Here is a 14,620-nt window from a genome sequence, read left to right on the forward strand (position 1 = left end):
CCTCCCCCCCCCCCCCCCCCCCCCCCCCCCCCCCCCCCCCCCGCCCAACCTCCCTCGCCCCGCCCCCTCCCCGCCCACTCCCTCGCCCGCCCCCTCCCTCGCCCCGCCCACCTCCCTCGCCCCGCCCCACCTCCCTCGCCCCGCCCACCTCCCTCGCCCCGCCCACCTCCCTCGCCCCGCCCACCTCCCTCGCCCCGCCCACCTCCCTCGCCCCGCCCACCTCCCTCGCCCCGCCCGACCTCCCTCGCCCCGCCCACCTCCCTCGCCCCGCCCACCTCCCTCGCCCCGCCCACCTCCCTCGCCCCGCCCACCTCCCTCGCCCCGCCCACCTCCCTCGCCCCGCCCACCTCCCTCGCCCCGCCCACCTCCCTCGCCCCGCCCACCTCCCTCGCCCCGCCCACCTCCCTCGCCCCGCCCACCTCCCTCGCCCCGCCCACCTCCCTCGCCCCGCCCACCTCCCTCGCCCCGCCCACCTCCCTCGCCCCGCCCACCTCCCTCGCCCCGCCCACCTCCCTCGCCCCGCCCACCTCCCTCGCCCCGCCCACCTCCCTCGCCCCGCCCACCTCCCTCGCCCCGCCCACCTCCCTCGCCCCGCCCACCTCCCTCGCCCCGCCCACCTCCCTCGCCCCGCCCACCTCCCTCGCCCCGCCCACCTCCCTCGCCCCGCCCACCTCCCTCGCCCCGCCCACCTCCCTCGCCCCGCCCACCTCCCTCGCCCCGCCCACCTCCCTCGCCCCGCCCACCTCCCTCGCCCCGCCCACCTCCCTCGCCCCGCCCACCTCCCTCGCCCCGCCCACCTCCCTCGCCCCGCCCACCTCCCTCGCCCCGCCCACCTCCCTCGCCCCGCCCACCTCCCTCGCCCCGCCCACCTCCCTCGCCCCGCCCACCTCCCTCGCCCCGCCCACCTCCCTCGCCCCGCCCACCTCCCTCGCCCCGCCCACCTCCCTCGCCCCGCCCACCTCCCTCGCCCCGCCCACCTCCCTCGCCCCGCCCACCTCCCTCGCCCCGCCCACCTCCCTCGCCCCGCCCACCTCCCTCGCCCCGCCCACCTCCCTCGCCCCGCCCACCTCCCTCGCCCCGCCCACCTCCCTCGCCCCGCCCACCTCCCTCGCCCCGCCCACCTCCCTCGCCCCGCCCACCTCCCTCGCCCCGCCCACCTCCCTCGCCCCGCCCACCTCCCTCGCCCCGCCCACCTCCCTCGCCCCGCCCACCTCCCTCGCCCCGCCCACCTCCCTCGCCCCGCCCACCTCCCTCGCCCCGCCCACCTCCCTCGCCCCGCCCACCTCCCTCGCCCCGCCCACCTCCCTCGCCCCGCCCACCTCCCTCGCCCCGCCCACCTCCCTCGCCCCGCCCACCTCCCTCGCCCCGCCCACCTCCCTCGCCCCGCCCACCTCCCTCGCCCCGCCCACCTCCCTCGCCCCGCCCACCTCCCTCGCCCCGCCCACCTCCCTCGCCCCGCCCACCTCCCTCGCCCCGCCCACCTCCCTCGCCCCGCCCACCTCCCTCGCCCCGCCCACCTCCCTCGCCCCGCCCACCTCCCTCGCCCCGCCCACCTCCCTCGCCCCGCCCACCTCCCTCGCCCCGCCCACCTCCCTCGCCCCGCCCACCTCCCTCGCCCCGCCCACCTCCCTCGCCCCGCCCACCTCCCTCGCCCCGCCCACCTCCCTCGCCCCGCCCACCTCCCTCGCCCCGCCCACCTCCCTCGCCCCGCCCACCTCCCTCGCCCCGCCCACCTCCCTCGCCCCGCCCACCTCCCTCGCCCCGCCCCACCCTCCCCCCTCCGCCCGCCCACCTCCCTCGCCCCGCCCACCTCCCTCGCCCCGCCCACCTCCCTCGCCCCGCCCACCTCCCTCGCCCCGCCCACCTCCCTCGCCCCGCCCACCTCCCTCGCCCCGCCCACCTCCCTCGCCCCGCCCACCTCCCTCGCCCCGCCCACCTCCCTCGCCCCGCCCACCTCCCTCGCCCCGCCCACCTCCCTCGCCCCGCCCACCTCCCTCGCCCCGCCCACCTCCCTCGCCCCGCCCACCTCCCTCGCCCCGCCCACCTCCCTCGCCCCGCCCACCTCCCTCGCCCCGCCCACCTCCCTCGCCCCGCCCACCTCCCTCGCCCCGCCCACCTCCCTCGCCCCGCCCACCTCCCTCGCCCCGCCCACCTCCCTCGCCCCGCCCACCTCCCTCGCCCCGCCCACCTCCCTCGCCCCGCCCACCTCCCTCGCCCCGCCCACCTCCCTCGCCCCGCCCACCTCCCTCGCCCCGCCCACCTCCCTCGCCCCGCCCACCTCCCTCGCCCCGCCCACCTCCCTCGCCCCGCCCACCTCCCTCGCCCCGCCCACCTCCCTCGCCCCGCCCACCTCCCTCGCCCCGCCCACCTCCCTCGCCCCGCCCACCTCCCTCGCCCCGCCCACCTCCCTCGCCCCGCCCACCTCCCTCGCCCCGCCCACCTCCCTCGCCCCGCCCACCTCCCTCGCCCCGCCCACCTCCCTCGCCCCGCCCACCTCCCTCGCCCCGCCCACCTCCCTCGCCCCGCCCACCTCCCTCGCCCCGCCCACCTCCCTCGCCCCGCCCACCTCCCTCGCCCCGCCCACCTCCCTCGCCCCGCCCACCTCCCTCGCCCCGCCCACCTCCCTCGCCCCGCCCACCTCCCTCGCCCCGCCCACCTCCCTCGCCCCGCCCACCTCCCTCGCCCCGCCCACCTCCCTCGCCCCGCCCACCTCCCTCGCCCCGCCCACCTCCCTCGCCCCGCCCACCTCCCTCGCCCCGCCCACCTCCCTCGCCCCGCCCACCTCCCTCGCCCCGCCCACCTCCCTCGCCCCGCCCACCTCCCTCGCCCCGCCCACCTCCCTCGCCCCGCCCACCTCCCTCGCCCCGCCCACCTCCCTCGCCCCGCCCACCTCCCTCGCCCCGCCCACCTCCCTCGCCCCGCCCACCTCCCTCGCCCCGCCCACCTCCCTCGCCCCGCCCACCTCCCTCGCCCCGCCCACCTCCCTCGCCCCGCCCACCTCCCTCGCCCCGCCCACCTCCCTCGCCCCGCCCACCTCCCTCGCCCCGCCCACCTCCCTCGCCCCGCCCACCTCCCTCGCCCCGCCCACCTCCCTCGCCCCGCCCACCTCCCTCGCCCCGCCCACCTCCCTCGCCCCGCCCACCTCCCTCGCCCCGCCCACCTCCCTCGCCCCGCCCACCTCCCTCGCCCCGCCCACCTCCCTCGCCCCGCCCACCTCCCTCGCCCCGCCCACCTCCCTCGCCCCGCCCACCTCCCTCGCCCCGCCCACCTCCCTCGCCCCGCCCACCTCCCTCGCCCCGCCCACCTCCCTCGCCCCGCCCACCTCCCTCGCCCCGCCCACCTCCCTCGCCCCGCCCACCTCCCTCGCCCCGCCCACCTCCCTCGCCCCGCCCACCTCCCTCGCCCCGCCCACCTCCCTCGCCCCGCCCACCTCCCTCGCCCCGCCCACCTCCCTCGCCCCGCCCACCTCCCTCGCCCCGCCCACCTCCCTCGCCCCGCCCACCTCCCTCGCCCCGTCCACCTCCCTCGCCCCGCCCACTTTGCCGCCGCCCCTCCCCCTCTCTCGCCGCTCCCTCACCTCTCGCCCCCCCCCTCACCTCGCCCCTCCACCTCGCCCCCCCCCTCCCCTCGCCCCCCCCCTCACCTCGCCCCCCCCCCTCACCTCGCCCCCCCCTTCACCCCCCCTCACCTCGCCCCCCCCCTCACCTCGCCCCCCCCCTTCACCCCCCCTCACCTCGCCCCCCCCCCTCATCTTGCCCCCCCTCGTCTCGCCCCCTCTTCACCTCGCCCCCCTCCCCTCGCCCCCCCCCTCACCTCGCCCCCCCCCTCCCCTCGCCCCCCCCTCCCCTCGCCCCCCCCCCCTCACCTCGCCCCCCCCCTCCCCTCGCCCCCCCCCTCGCCCCCCCCCCTCCCCTCGCCCCCCCCCTCACCTCGCCCCCCCCTCACCTCGCCCCCCCCCCTCACCTCGCCCCCCCCTTCGCCCCCCCCTTCACCCCCCCTCACCTCCTCCCCCGAGGTGCAGGAGGAGGTCACGGGACAGACCCAGCAGGTGCCTTGGGCTGACTGCTGTGCCAGGCTAGGTGCAGGATTGTCACAGGACAGACCCTGCAGGTGCCTTGGGTTGACTGCTATGCCAGGCTAGGTACCCTACTCGATACCCGGCTACCCGTACCCGGCCGCGTACCCGGCCGGGTACGGGTAGCCGTTTGTGACCCTGGTGCGGCCGGGTACGGGTAGGCCGTGAGTCATTGGTGAGTCACCGTTTGTCACTCATTTCTCAACGTCTTGTCTCTTCTCACAATTCAAGTTCCTAGAATCAACCCACCCGCGCCTGCAACATGGCTTCATCCCAGAGGTCGCAATTGGGTACCCGATACCCGTACCCTACCCGTACCCCGCCGGGTATGGGTAGGGTACGGGTACGGCCGGGTACGGGTACCCGTTTGCGACCCTGGTGCGGCCGGGTACGGGTACGGGGGGTAAGGAATCAAAACCCGTTTGCGACCTCTGCACCTCGTAACCAGCAACTACATGGAGCTTAAATTTCGATTTAAAGCTTTCGTGACTGCAGGGATTCATCTTCTTGGTTCTTTCGGTAAAGTCATCACGTAGAAGGGAAAAAAAACATAAATTAATTCTCACGACGTTTCGGCCACAACGCAAGCAGCCGTCCTCAGGTGAAGAACAGGTCTGTCGAGAAGACAGCGTCTGAACAGGTCTGTCTTCTCGACAGACCTATTCTTCACCTGAGGACGGCTGCTTGCGTTGTGGCCGAAACGTCGTGAGAATTATTTTATAATGTTTTATTTTTATTATTTTATTTTTTCCATTCTACATGGAGCTTCTCTGCAAAACCGGTACCCATGTGGACCTCGCCCCCTCCCCCTCTCGCCTAGGTCGACTCAGCCTAAAATGAGTACCTGGTGCAGTGGTGCGTAGTTTAAACATAGCCACTGGGGAGACACAGGCGGACGGGCTGGCATTGTTATTCTTAGGTGTTTTCGGTAAAGTCACCACGTAGGTAAAACATTTTAAATTAATAAAAGTTAAATAAAAATAAAATAAAAAATCACGACGTTTCGGAGGCAACACAAGCTTCCGTCTTCAAGTGGAACAGTCACAGCACGATTGCTGTATCACGTGATACAGCAATCGTGCAGTGATACAGCTATCGTTGCCTCCGAATCGTCGTGATTTTTTAATTTATTTTTATTAATTTAAATGTTTTACCTGCGTGACTTTACCGAAAAAACTTAAGAATATGAATCCTTGCAGTCACGAAAGCTTCAAATCTAGGGCAGGCATTGCGCAGGCCACGACCCCCACACTCATTCACCATCAGTGGGGGGGTTGGGGAGATGAATGCGGCGATACGGATTACTGAGTGACGCATTGACTCATTATCACCCAGCCGGTCATTCATTGCCACGCGAATAAACAATCGCAAAGCTCCCCCATGTAGCTTATCGCAGGCTGCAGGGGCAAGGGCTGTTAGTGGCGAGTAGCACCACCTATGATGCACACACAGACAAAGCTCCCCCAGGTAGCCTCTAGCAGGGCTGCAGGGGCAAGTGCTGCTAGTAGCGAGTAGCAACACCTATTCAAGTTTATTTATTAGGTATAGCCCTGTGAGCCATTCGGCTCTTGAATCGGGTGCAACCGCAACAAACAAAAAACAAAAACATGAACAAAAAACATCTTAAAGTGAATATGTGACTGAGTGAAAACAGAAAATCCCAGAAAAGACAGCAAAATATTGCAGAAAAGGCACCGTACACAAAAATGTGCAAAAATCCCAGTGGGATGCAAGTCAAACAACAACAACCACAACACAACTTAGATTAAGGCCATCAGTCTAACTCTGTACTACAACAAACAAACATGGCCAAACCAAAAAACTGATCGAAAATCACCAAAATAAAGCCATGAAAGCAATGAAACAGTGCAGGTCATAGGAACTGTGACCGAATTTTCACAATGAACGACGTAAACAACATGTACCACCAAACTCTGCAGCCATAGCTGGCTGCATGAGTCACTCCGCAACAGCAGGAGCATCAGTCGGAGTGTCAACATGTTTCAATGCACCTTTAAGATCAACACACTAAATCTAAACACAGATCATACTTTGCAGCGATCATCCGGAGCGAAACTTTGTATTTTAGGCCACTAAATTGCAGTGGCAGCTCGGGGTGTACAACTCCTCTCGAGCAGTTTTGAGTGAAGATCTCATAGTTAGTGATTCAAGTTGCAGTTTATTGGCAATAGCATTCCAGACCCTGGGGGCATCAATATCAAAGGCCCTTCCTCCAGTATTTGTACGGCAATAAGGAATGTGAAGCTGGTAAATGAGCGAAGACCTTAGGTCAAATTTCGATGTAAAGCTTTCGTGACTGCAGGGATTCATCTTCTTGGTTCTTTCGGTAAAGTCACGTAGAATTGAAACAATAAAATAATAAAAATAATAACATTCAGACGCTGTCTCCTCGACAGACCTGTTCTCCACCTGAGGACGGCTACTTGCGTTGTGGCCGAAACGTCGTGAGAATTATTTTATTATGTTTTATTTTTATTAATTTATTATTCAATTCTACGTGACTTTACCGAAAGAACCAAGAAGACCTGAGGTCACATTTGTTCTTTGAAACAGAGAGGAGATCCAGCAGGTAATCTGCACACACAGACAAAGCTCCCCCAGGTAGCCTCTGGCAGGGCTGCAGGGGCAAGTGGCGAGTAGCAGCGGCACCTATGAAGGCCCCCACTGTGGCACACACAGAGGGGGGTGGTGGCCAGCACCACCACGCCCGCCCGGCCGCCATTGTCTCCCCAGTGGCGATGTTTGCCACCCACCCACCGCACGAGGTGCCCATTTGAGTCTCCCTAGGGGGAGGCCCAAGGCCAGTTCAGACATCGGTCAGCGGTGGCGGTCGTGGTGGTGGTGGTGGTGATGGCGGTGGTGGTGGTGGTGGTGCCGTGATGATCGGGAATCGTCACGGCGCCTGTGCCAGGCTAGGTGCACTCCGAGGCCGTGACACGTGACGAGCCCCACTGATGCGCGTGCTGCCCCCCCCCCCTCAGCCGTTAATGAGTCTCCAGTCACCGCCGGACTAAGGTGGAAGTTCAACTCGCGCGGAGCGGCGACACGGAGCACGCTCAGCTCGCCTCGACTCGTTCACCTCGCCTCTCCGTGTCTCCTCACCTCCTCCTCACCCTCACCTCGCCTCCTCCTCACCCTCGCCTCCTCACCCTCGCCTCCTCCTCACCCTCACCACCTCCTCACCTCCTCACCCTCACCACCTCCTCACTCTCACCACCTCCTCACCCTCGCCTTCTCACCCTCACCACCGCCTCACCTCCTCCTCACCTCCTCACCTCCTCACCTCGCCTCCTCACCCTCACCTCACCCTCACCTCCTCCTCACCTCCTCCTCACCCTCGCCTCCTCACCTCCTCCTCACCCTCGCCTCCTCCTCACCCTCGCCTCCTCCTCACCCTCGCCTCCTCCTCACCCTCGCCTCCTCCTCACCCTCGCCTCCTCCTCACCCTCACCTCCTCCTCACCCTCACCACCTCCTCACCCTCACCTCCTCCTCACCCTCACCACCTCCTCACCCTCGCCTCCTCCTCACCCTCACCTCCTCCTCACCCTCACCACCTCCTCACCCTCACCTCCTCCTCACCCTCACCACCTCCTCACCCTCGCCTCCTCCTCACCCTCACCTCCTCCTCACCCTCACCTCCTCCTCACCCTCGCCTCCTCCTCACCCTCACCTCCTCCTCACCCTCACCACCTCCTCACCCTCACCTCCTCCTCACCCTCACCACCTCCTCACCCTCACCACCTCCTCACCCTCACCTCCTCCTCACCCTCACCTCCTCCTCACCCTCACCTCCTCCTCACCCTCACCTCCTCCTCACCCTCACCACCTCCTCACCCTCACCTCCTCCTCACCCTCACCACCTCCTCACCCTCACCTCCTCCTCACCCTCACCTCCTCCTCACCCTCACCACCTCCTCACCCTCACCTCCTCCTCACCCTCACCACCTCCTCACCCTCACCACCTCCTCACCCTCACCTCCTCCTCACCCTCACCTCCTCCTCACCCTCACCACCTCCTCACCCTCACCTCCTCCTCACCCTCACCTCCTCCTCACCCTCACCTCCTCCTCACCCTCACCACCTCCTCACCCTCACCACCTCCTCACCCTCACCTCCTCCTCACCCTCACTTCCTCCTCACCCTCACCACCTCCTCACCCTCACCTCCTCCTCACCCTCACCTCCTCCTCACCCTCACCTCCTCCTCACCCTCACCTCCTCCTCACCCTCACCACCTCCTCACCCTCACCTCCTCCTCACCCTCACCTCCTCCTCACCCTCACCTCCTCCTCACCCTCACCACCTCCTCACCCTCACCACCTCCTCACCCTCACCTCCTCCTCACCCTCACCTCCTCCTCACCCTCACCACCTCCTCACCCTCACCTCCTCCTCACCCTCACCTCCTCCTCACCCTCACCACCTCCTCACCCTCACCTCCTCCTCACCCTCACCTCCTCCTCACCCTCACCACCTCCTCACCCTCACCTCCTCCTCACCCTCACCTCCTCCTCACCCTCACCACCTCCTCACCCTCACCACCTCCTCACCCTCACCTCCTCCTCACCCTCACCTCCTCCTCACCCTCACCACCTCCTCACCCTCACCTCCTCCTCACCCTCACCACCTCCTCACCCTCACCTCCTCCTCACCCTCACCTCCTCCTCACCCTCACCACCTCCTCACCCTCACCACCTCCTCACCCTCACCTCCTCCTCACCCTCACCTCCTCCTCACCCTCACCACCTCCTCACCCTCACCACCTCCTCACCCTCACCTCCTCCTCACCCTCACCACCTCCTCACCCTCACCTCCTCCTCACCCTCACCACCTCCTCACCCTCACCTCCTCCTCACCCTCACCACCTCCTCACCCTCACCTCCTCCTCACCCTCACCTCCTCCTCACCCTCACCTCCTCCTCACCCTCACCACCTCCTCACCCTCACCTCCTCCTCACCCTCACCACCTCCTCACCCTCACCTCCTCCTCACCCTCACCTCCTCCTCACCCTCACCACCTCCTCACCCTCACCACCTCCTCACCCTCACCTCCTCCTCACCCTCACCACCTCCTCACCCTCACCTCCTCCTCACCCTCACCACCTCCTCACCCTCACCTCCTCCTCACCCTCACCACCTCCTCACCCTCACCACCTCCTCACCCTCACCTCCTCCTCACCCTCACCTCCTCCTCACCCTCACCTCCTCCTCACCCTCACCACCTCCTCACCCTCGCTTCCTCCTAACCTCGTCATGGGGAAGCTGCGGAGTGCTAAGACGGCTTCCATCTCTCAGGACTTCAGGTGAGGCCTTGACATCATCTCATCAACATCAACATCACCATCATGATGATCATCATCAACTCATCAACATCAACATCATGATGATCATCACTTTATCACCATTAACAACATCATCATCATCATGATCATCACCTCATCAACATCATCATCATGATGATCATCACCTCATCACCATCAACATCATCATCATCATGAGCATCACCTCATCACCATCAACATCATCATCATCATGATCATCATCACCTCATCACCATCAACATCATCATCATGATGAGCATCACCTCATCACCATCAACATCATCATCATCATGATCATCATCACCTCATCACCATCAACATCATCATGATGATCACCTCATCACCATCAACATCATCATCATCATGATCATCACCTCATCACCATCAACATCAACATGATGATCATCACCTCATCACCATCAACATCATGATCATCATCACCTCATCACCATCAACATCATCATGATGATCATCACCTCATCACCATCAACATCACCATCATGATGATCACCTCATCACCATCAACATCATCATGATGATCACCTCATCACCATCAACATCACCATCATGATGATCACCTCATCACCATCAACATCATCGTCATCATGATCATCACCTCATCAACATCACCATCACTGTATAATAATAATAATAATTCTGTGTCCTGACTTGTGGGCCCCCTCCCCCCTACTCCCTCCCCCTCCCCCCCTCCACCTCCCCCCTCCCACCTCCCCCCTCCCCATCCCTTCTCCCCCCTCCCCACCTCCCCCCTCCCCCCTCCCCATCCTTCTCCCCCCTCCACCTCCAACCTCCCCCCTCCCCATCCCTTCTCCCCCCTCCCCATCCCTTCTCCCCCCTCCCCCTCCCCCCTCCCCATCCCTTCTCCCCCCTCCCCACCTCCCCCCTCCCCCCTCCCCCCTCTACCTCCCACCTCCCCCCTCCCCATCCCTTCTCCCCCTCCCCCTCCACCTCCCCCCTCCCCCCTCCACCTCCCCCCTCTACCTCCCCCCTCCACCTCCCCCTCCCCCCTCCCCCTCCCCGCAGCCCCGAGGGGGGCAGCCCCGCCCCCCCGCCCCCCCCCCGCCCCGCGCGAGCGCTGGAGTCGTGGCGCCGAGTTCACGCTCGCGTGCACCGGCTACGCCGTGGGGCTGGGAAACGTGTGGCGCTTCCCTTACCTGTGCTACCGCAGCGGGGGAGGTGGGTGGGGGTGGGGGGTGGGTGGGGGTGGGGGGGGTGGGGTGGGGGGTGGGGGTGGGTGGGGGGTGGGGGGGTGGGTTGGTGGGGGGTGGGTGGGGGTGGGGGGTGGGTGGAGGGGGAGGTGGGTGGGGGGTGGGGGTGGGGGGTGGTGGTGGGGGAGGTGGGTGGGGGGGGGGTGGGAGGAGGTGGATGGGGGTGGGGTGGGGGGTGGGGGGAGGAGGTGATGACAGGTGAGGGGAGGAGACGGGTGCAAGGTGAAGGGGAGGGGAGAGGGGTAAGATGAAGGGGGGGGAGCTTTGTCTGTGTGTCATAGGTGGTGCTACTCGATACTAGCAGCACTTGCCCCTACATCCCTGCTAGAGGCTACCTGGGGGAGCTTTGCCTGTGTGTGCATCATAGGTGGTGCTACTCGCTACTAGCAGCACTTGCCCCTACCGCCCTGCTAGGGGCTACCTGGGGGATCTTTGTCTTGTTGTCTGTGTGCGTGTCCAGGCGCGTTCCTGCTGCCCTACCTGGTGATGCTCGCGCTGTGCGGGGTCCCCCTGCTGCTCATGGAGATGACCGTGGGGCAGTACACGGGCCTGGGGCCAGTCAGGGCCATGGCGGCCATCTGCCCCCTCTTCAAAGGCACGTCACGTGTCTCTCCCCCACGTCTCCCCCGCAGCTGCCATGGGTTGATCGACTGAGACGGCCTACAGATTCACCACCACCACGACCATCACCACGACCACCATCATCACCACCACGACCATCACCACCATGATCACCACCATGATCACCACCATGATCACCACCATCACCACTACCATCACCACCACCTTCACCACCACCTCCATCACCATCACCACCACCATCACCACCTCCACCACCATCACCATCACCACCACCATCACCACCTCCACCACCACCACCATCACCACCACCACCACCTCCACCTCCACCACCACCACCATCACCACCACCATCACCACCACCACCACCATCACCACCACCATCACCCCTGTCTCTCTCTGTGTAGGTGTGGGTCTGGCCACGGTGGCCATCTCGTTCCTGCTGTGCACCTACTACAACGTCATCATCACGTGGTCTCTCTTCTACCTCGTCAACTCGTTCCAGCAGCCGCTCCCCTGGCTGAGCTGCAACAACTCCTGGAACGAGGTGGACTCGTGCTCGGACGGGGTGACTCGCCCCAACTCCACCCTCCAGTCCTCCAGTCAGCAGTACTACAGGTGAGGTGGTGGACAACTTCACCCGCAGTGCTACAGGTGAGGTGGTGGACAACTTCACCACCAGTGAGGAGGACTACAGGTGAGGTGGTGGACAACTACACCACCAGTCAGCAGTGCTACAGGTGAGGAGGTGGACAACTTCACCAGCAGTGATACAGGTGAGGAGGTGGACAACTTCACCACCAGTGCTACAGGTGAGGTGGTGGACAACTTCACCACCAGTCAGCAGTACTACCACTACCACCACCATCAACCACCATCACCATCACCATCATCACCACCACCATCACCACCACCACCATCACCACCACCATCACCACCACCACCATCACCCCCATCACCACCACCACCACCCCCACCACCACCACAATCATCACCATCACCACCACCATCACCACCACCACCATCACCACCACCATCACCACCATCACCACCACTACTCCCACCACCACCACTACTCCCACCATCACCACCATCACCATCACACCCACCACCATCACCACCACCATCACCACCATCACCACCACCATCACCACCACCATCACCATCACCACCACCACCATCAACCACCATCACCACCACCATCACCACCACCACCACCCCCACCACCACTACAATCATCACCATCACCACCACCATCACACACCACCACCATCACGACCACCATCACCACCATCATCACCACCATCACCGCCATCACCACCACTACTCCCACCACCACCACTACTCCCACCATCACCACCATCACCATCACACCCACCACCATCACCACCACCATCACCACCACCACTACCACCACCACCATCACCACCATCACCACCGTGACCCCCACCATCACCACCACCACCATCACCACCATCACCACTACCACTACTACCATCATCACCACCACCACCCCCACCGTGACCCCCACTACCGTGACCCCCACCACCGTGACCCCCACCCACGTGACCCCTGTCACGTGCTCTCCAGCAAGCGCGTGCTCGCCTTGAGTGGCGGTCTGGAGCATGGCGGCTCGATGCGCTGGGAGCGGAGCTGTTCGGCCTCCTGGTTCTCGCCTGGGCGCTGGTCTACCTGTGCGTCTTCAAGGGGGTCAAGTCCACGGGCAAGGTGAGGGCAGGGGCCTCATCCCCTCGATCCCCTCTCTCTGGGTGTCCCCTTCATGTGAGTCCCCTTTACCCGTGTCTCCCGCGTCTCCCCGTGTCTTCCAGTGTCTCCCGTGTCTCCCGTGTCTCCCCACGTCTCCCCGCGTCTCCCCGCGTCTCCCGGTGTCTCCCCGCGTCTCCCGTGTCTCCTGTGTCTCCCCGTGTCTCCCCGCGTCTCCCGTGTCTCCCCACGTCTCCCGTGTCTCCCCGCGTCTCCCGTGTCTCCCCGTGTCTCCCGTGTCTCCTGTGTCTCCCCGTGTCTCTCCGTGTCTCCCGTGTCTCCCCGTTTCTCCCGTGTCTCCCCACGTCTCCCCGCGTCTCCTCGCGTCTCCCCGTGTCTCCCGTGTCTCCCCACGTCTCCCCGTGTCTCCCGTGTCTCCCCGTGTCTCCCGTGTCTCCCCACGTCTCCCCGCGTCTCCCGGTGTCTCCCCGTGTCTCCCGTGTCTCCCCGCGTCTCCCCGCGTCTCCCCGTGTCTCCTGTGTCTCCCCGTGTCTCCCCGCGTCTCCCGTGTCTCCCCGTGTCTCCCCGCGTCTCCCGTGTCTCCCCGTGTCTCCCGTGTCTCCCCGTGTCTCCCCGTGTCTCCCGTGTCTCCCCGCGTCTCCCCGCGTCTCCCGGTGTCTCCCCGTGTCTCCCGTGTCTCCCCGCGTCTCCCCGTGTCTCCCGTGTCTCCCCGTGTCTCCACGTGTCTCCACGTGTCTCCCCGTGTCTCCCCGTGTCTCCCGTGTCTCCCCGCGTCTCCCCGTGTCTCCCGTGTCTCCCCGTGTCTCCACGTGTCTCCCCGTGTCTCCGCGTGTCTCTCCGTGCGTACCAGGTGGTGTACTTCACGGCCACGTTCCCCTACCTGGTCCTCCTGGCCCTGCTCATCAACAACGCCATGCTGCCCGGAGCCTTGGAGGGAGTCCTCTACTACATGAGCCCGCAGTGGGATCAACTTCTCAACGCGCAGGTACCACCCCGCCTACCTCCTGTGCGTGTGTGGCTGTGTGTGTGTCTGTGTGCGTGTGTGTGTCTGAGACTGGAGCGTGCCACTAAGAGGTGGAGCCTTACCATCAGCCCCACCAAAACTAAGCACCTGCCTCGGTATTTTGTACCATCGGACACTCCACCCCCACAACTCCCAATTGGTGATGGGGCAGTTGTGGAGAGAGTGGAGAGTTTCCCATACCTGGGCAGTGTGCTTATGACCGGCTCCGGTTTAGCAGCAGAAGTCTCACTCAGAATCAGTCGAGCGGCAATATCTTTTCATCGGTTGCGTAACGCTGTGTGGAAGCTACCTGGTCTGTCGCTCCGCACGAAGCTTCAGGTCTTCTCGGCCACGGTCATTCCCTCCCTTCTCTACGCTTGCGAAACGTGGACCCCCCTAATGGAGCACCTTCGCCGGTTATAAACATTTAGGCTGGCCTGCCTACGATCCATCCTGGGTTTAACCTGCAGGCTGGATTGTGTGAGGAGCTCACAAATCCTTGAAAGATCTGGGCAAAGTCTCATCGGTGAGCTCCTCCGGCAGGCAAGGCTGTGTTGGCTGGGTCATGTAGCCCGCATGCCCAGCCACCGCATGCCTAAACAGCTTTTGTTCGGCCGGATCGAGGGGGCTAAACGGGCGCGGCAAGGGCTAGAGAAGAGATGGAGTG

At 65.1% G+C, this 14,620-nt stretch overlaps 1 protein-coding gene across 1 annotated transcript in view; it reads left to right on the forward strand.

Moving 5' to 3' along the window:
• The window catches only part of LOC144952951 (sodium- and chloride-dependent GABA transporter 1-like), a 71,291-nt gene that overhangs the window by 42,077 nt on the left and 14,594 nt on the right, over positions 1 to 14,620 (forward strand). The window contains 7 exon segments of the mRNA XM_078883438.1: positions 9,328 to 9,399; positions 10,462 to 10,614; positions 11,107 to 11,241; positions 11,633 to 11,843; positions 12,816 to 12,870; positions 12,873 to 12,953; positions 13,801 to 13,935. Of these exon segments, the coding sequence (XP_078739564.1) occupies positions 9,328 to 9,399; positions 10,462 to 10,614; positions 11,107 to 11,241; positions 11,633 to 11,843; positions 12,816 to 12,870; positions 12,873 to 12,953; positions 13,801 to 13,935 (842 nt within the window).

Source organism: Lampetra fluviatilis, chromosome 71 (genome assembly GCF_964198595.1).
Source record: "Lampetra fluviatilis chromosome 71, kcLamFluv1.1, whole genome shotgun sequence".
Taxonomy (NCBI): domain Eukaryota; kingdom Metazoa; phylum Chordata; class Hyperoartia; order Petromyzontiformes; family Petromyzontidae; genus Lampetra; species Lampetra fluviatilis.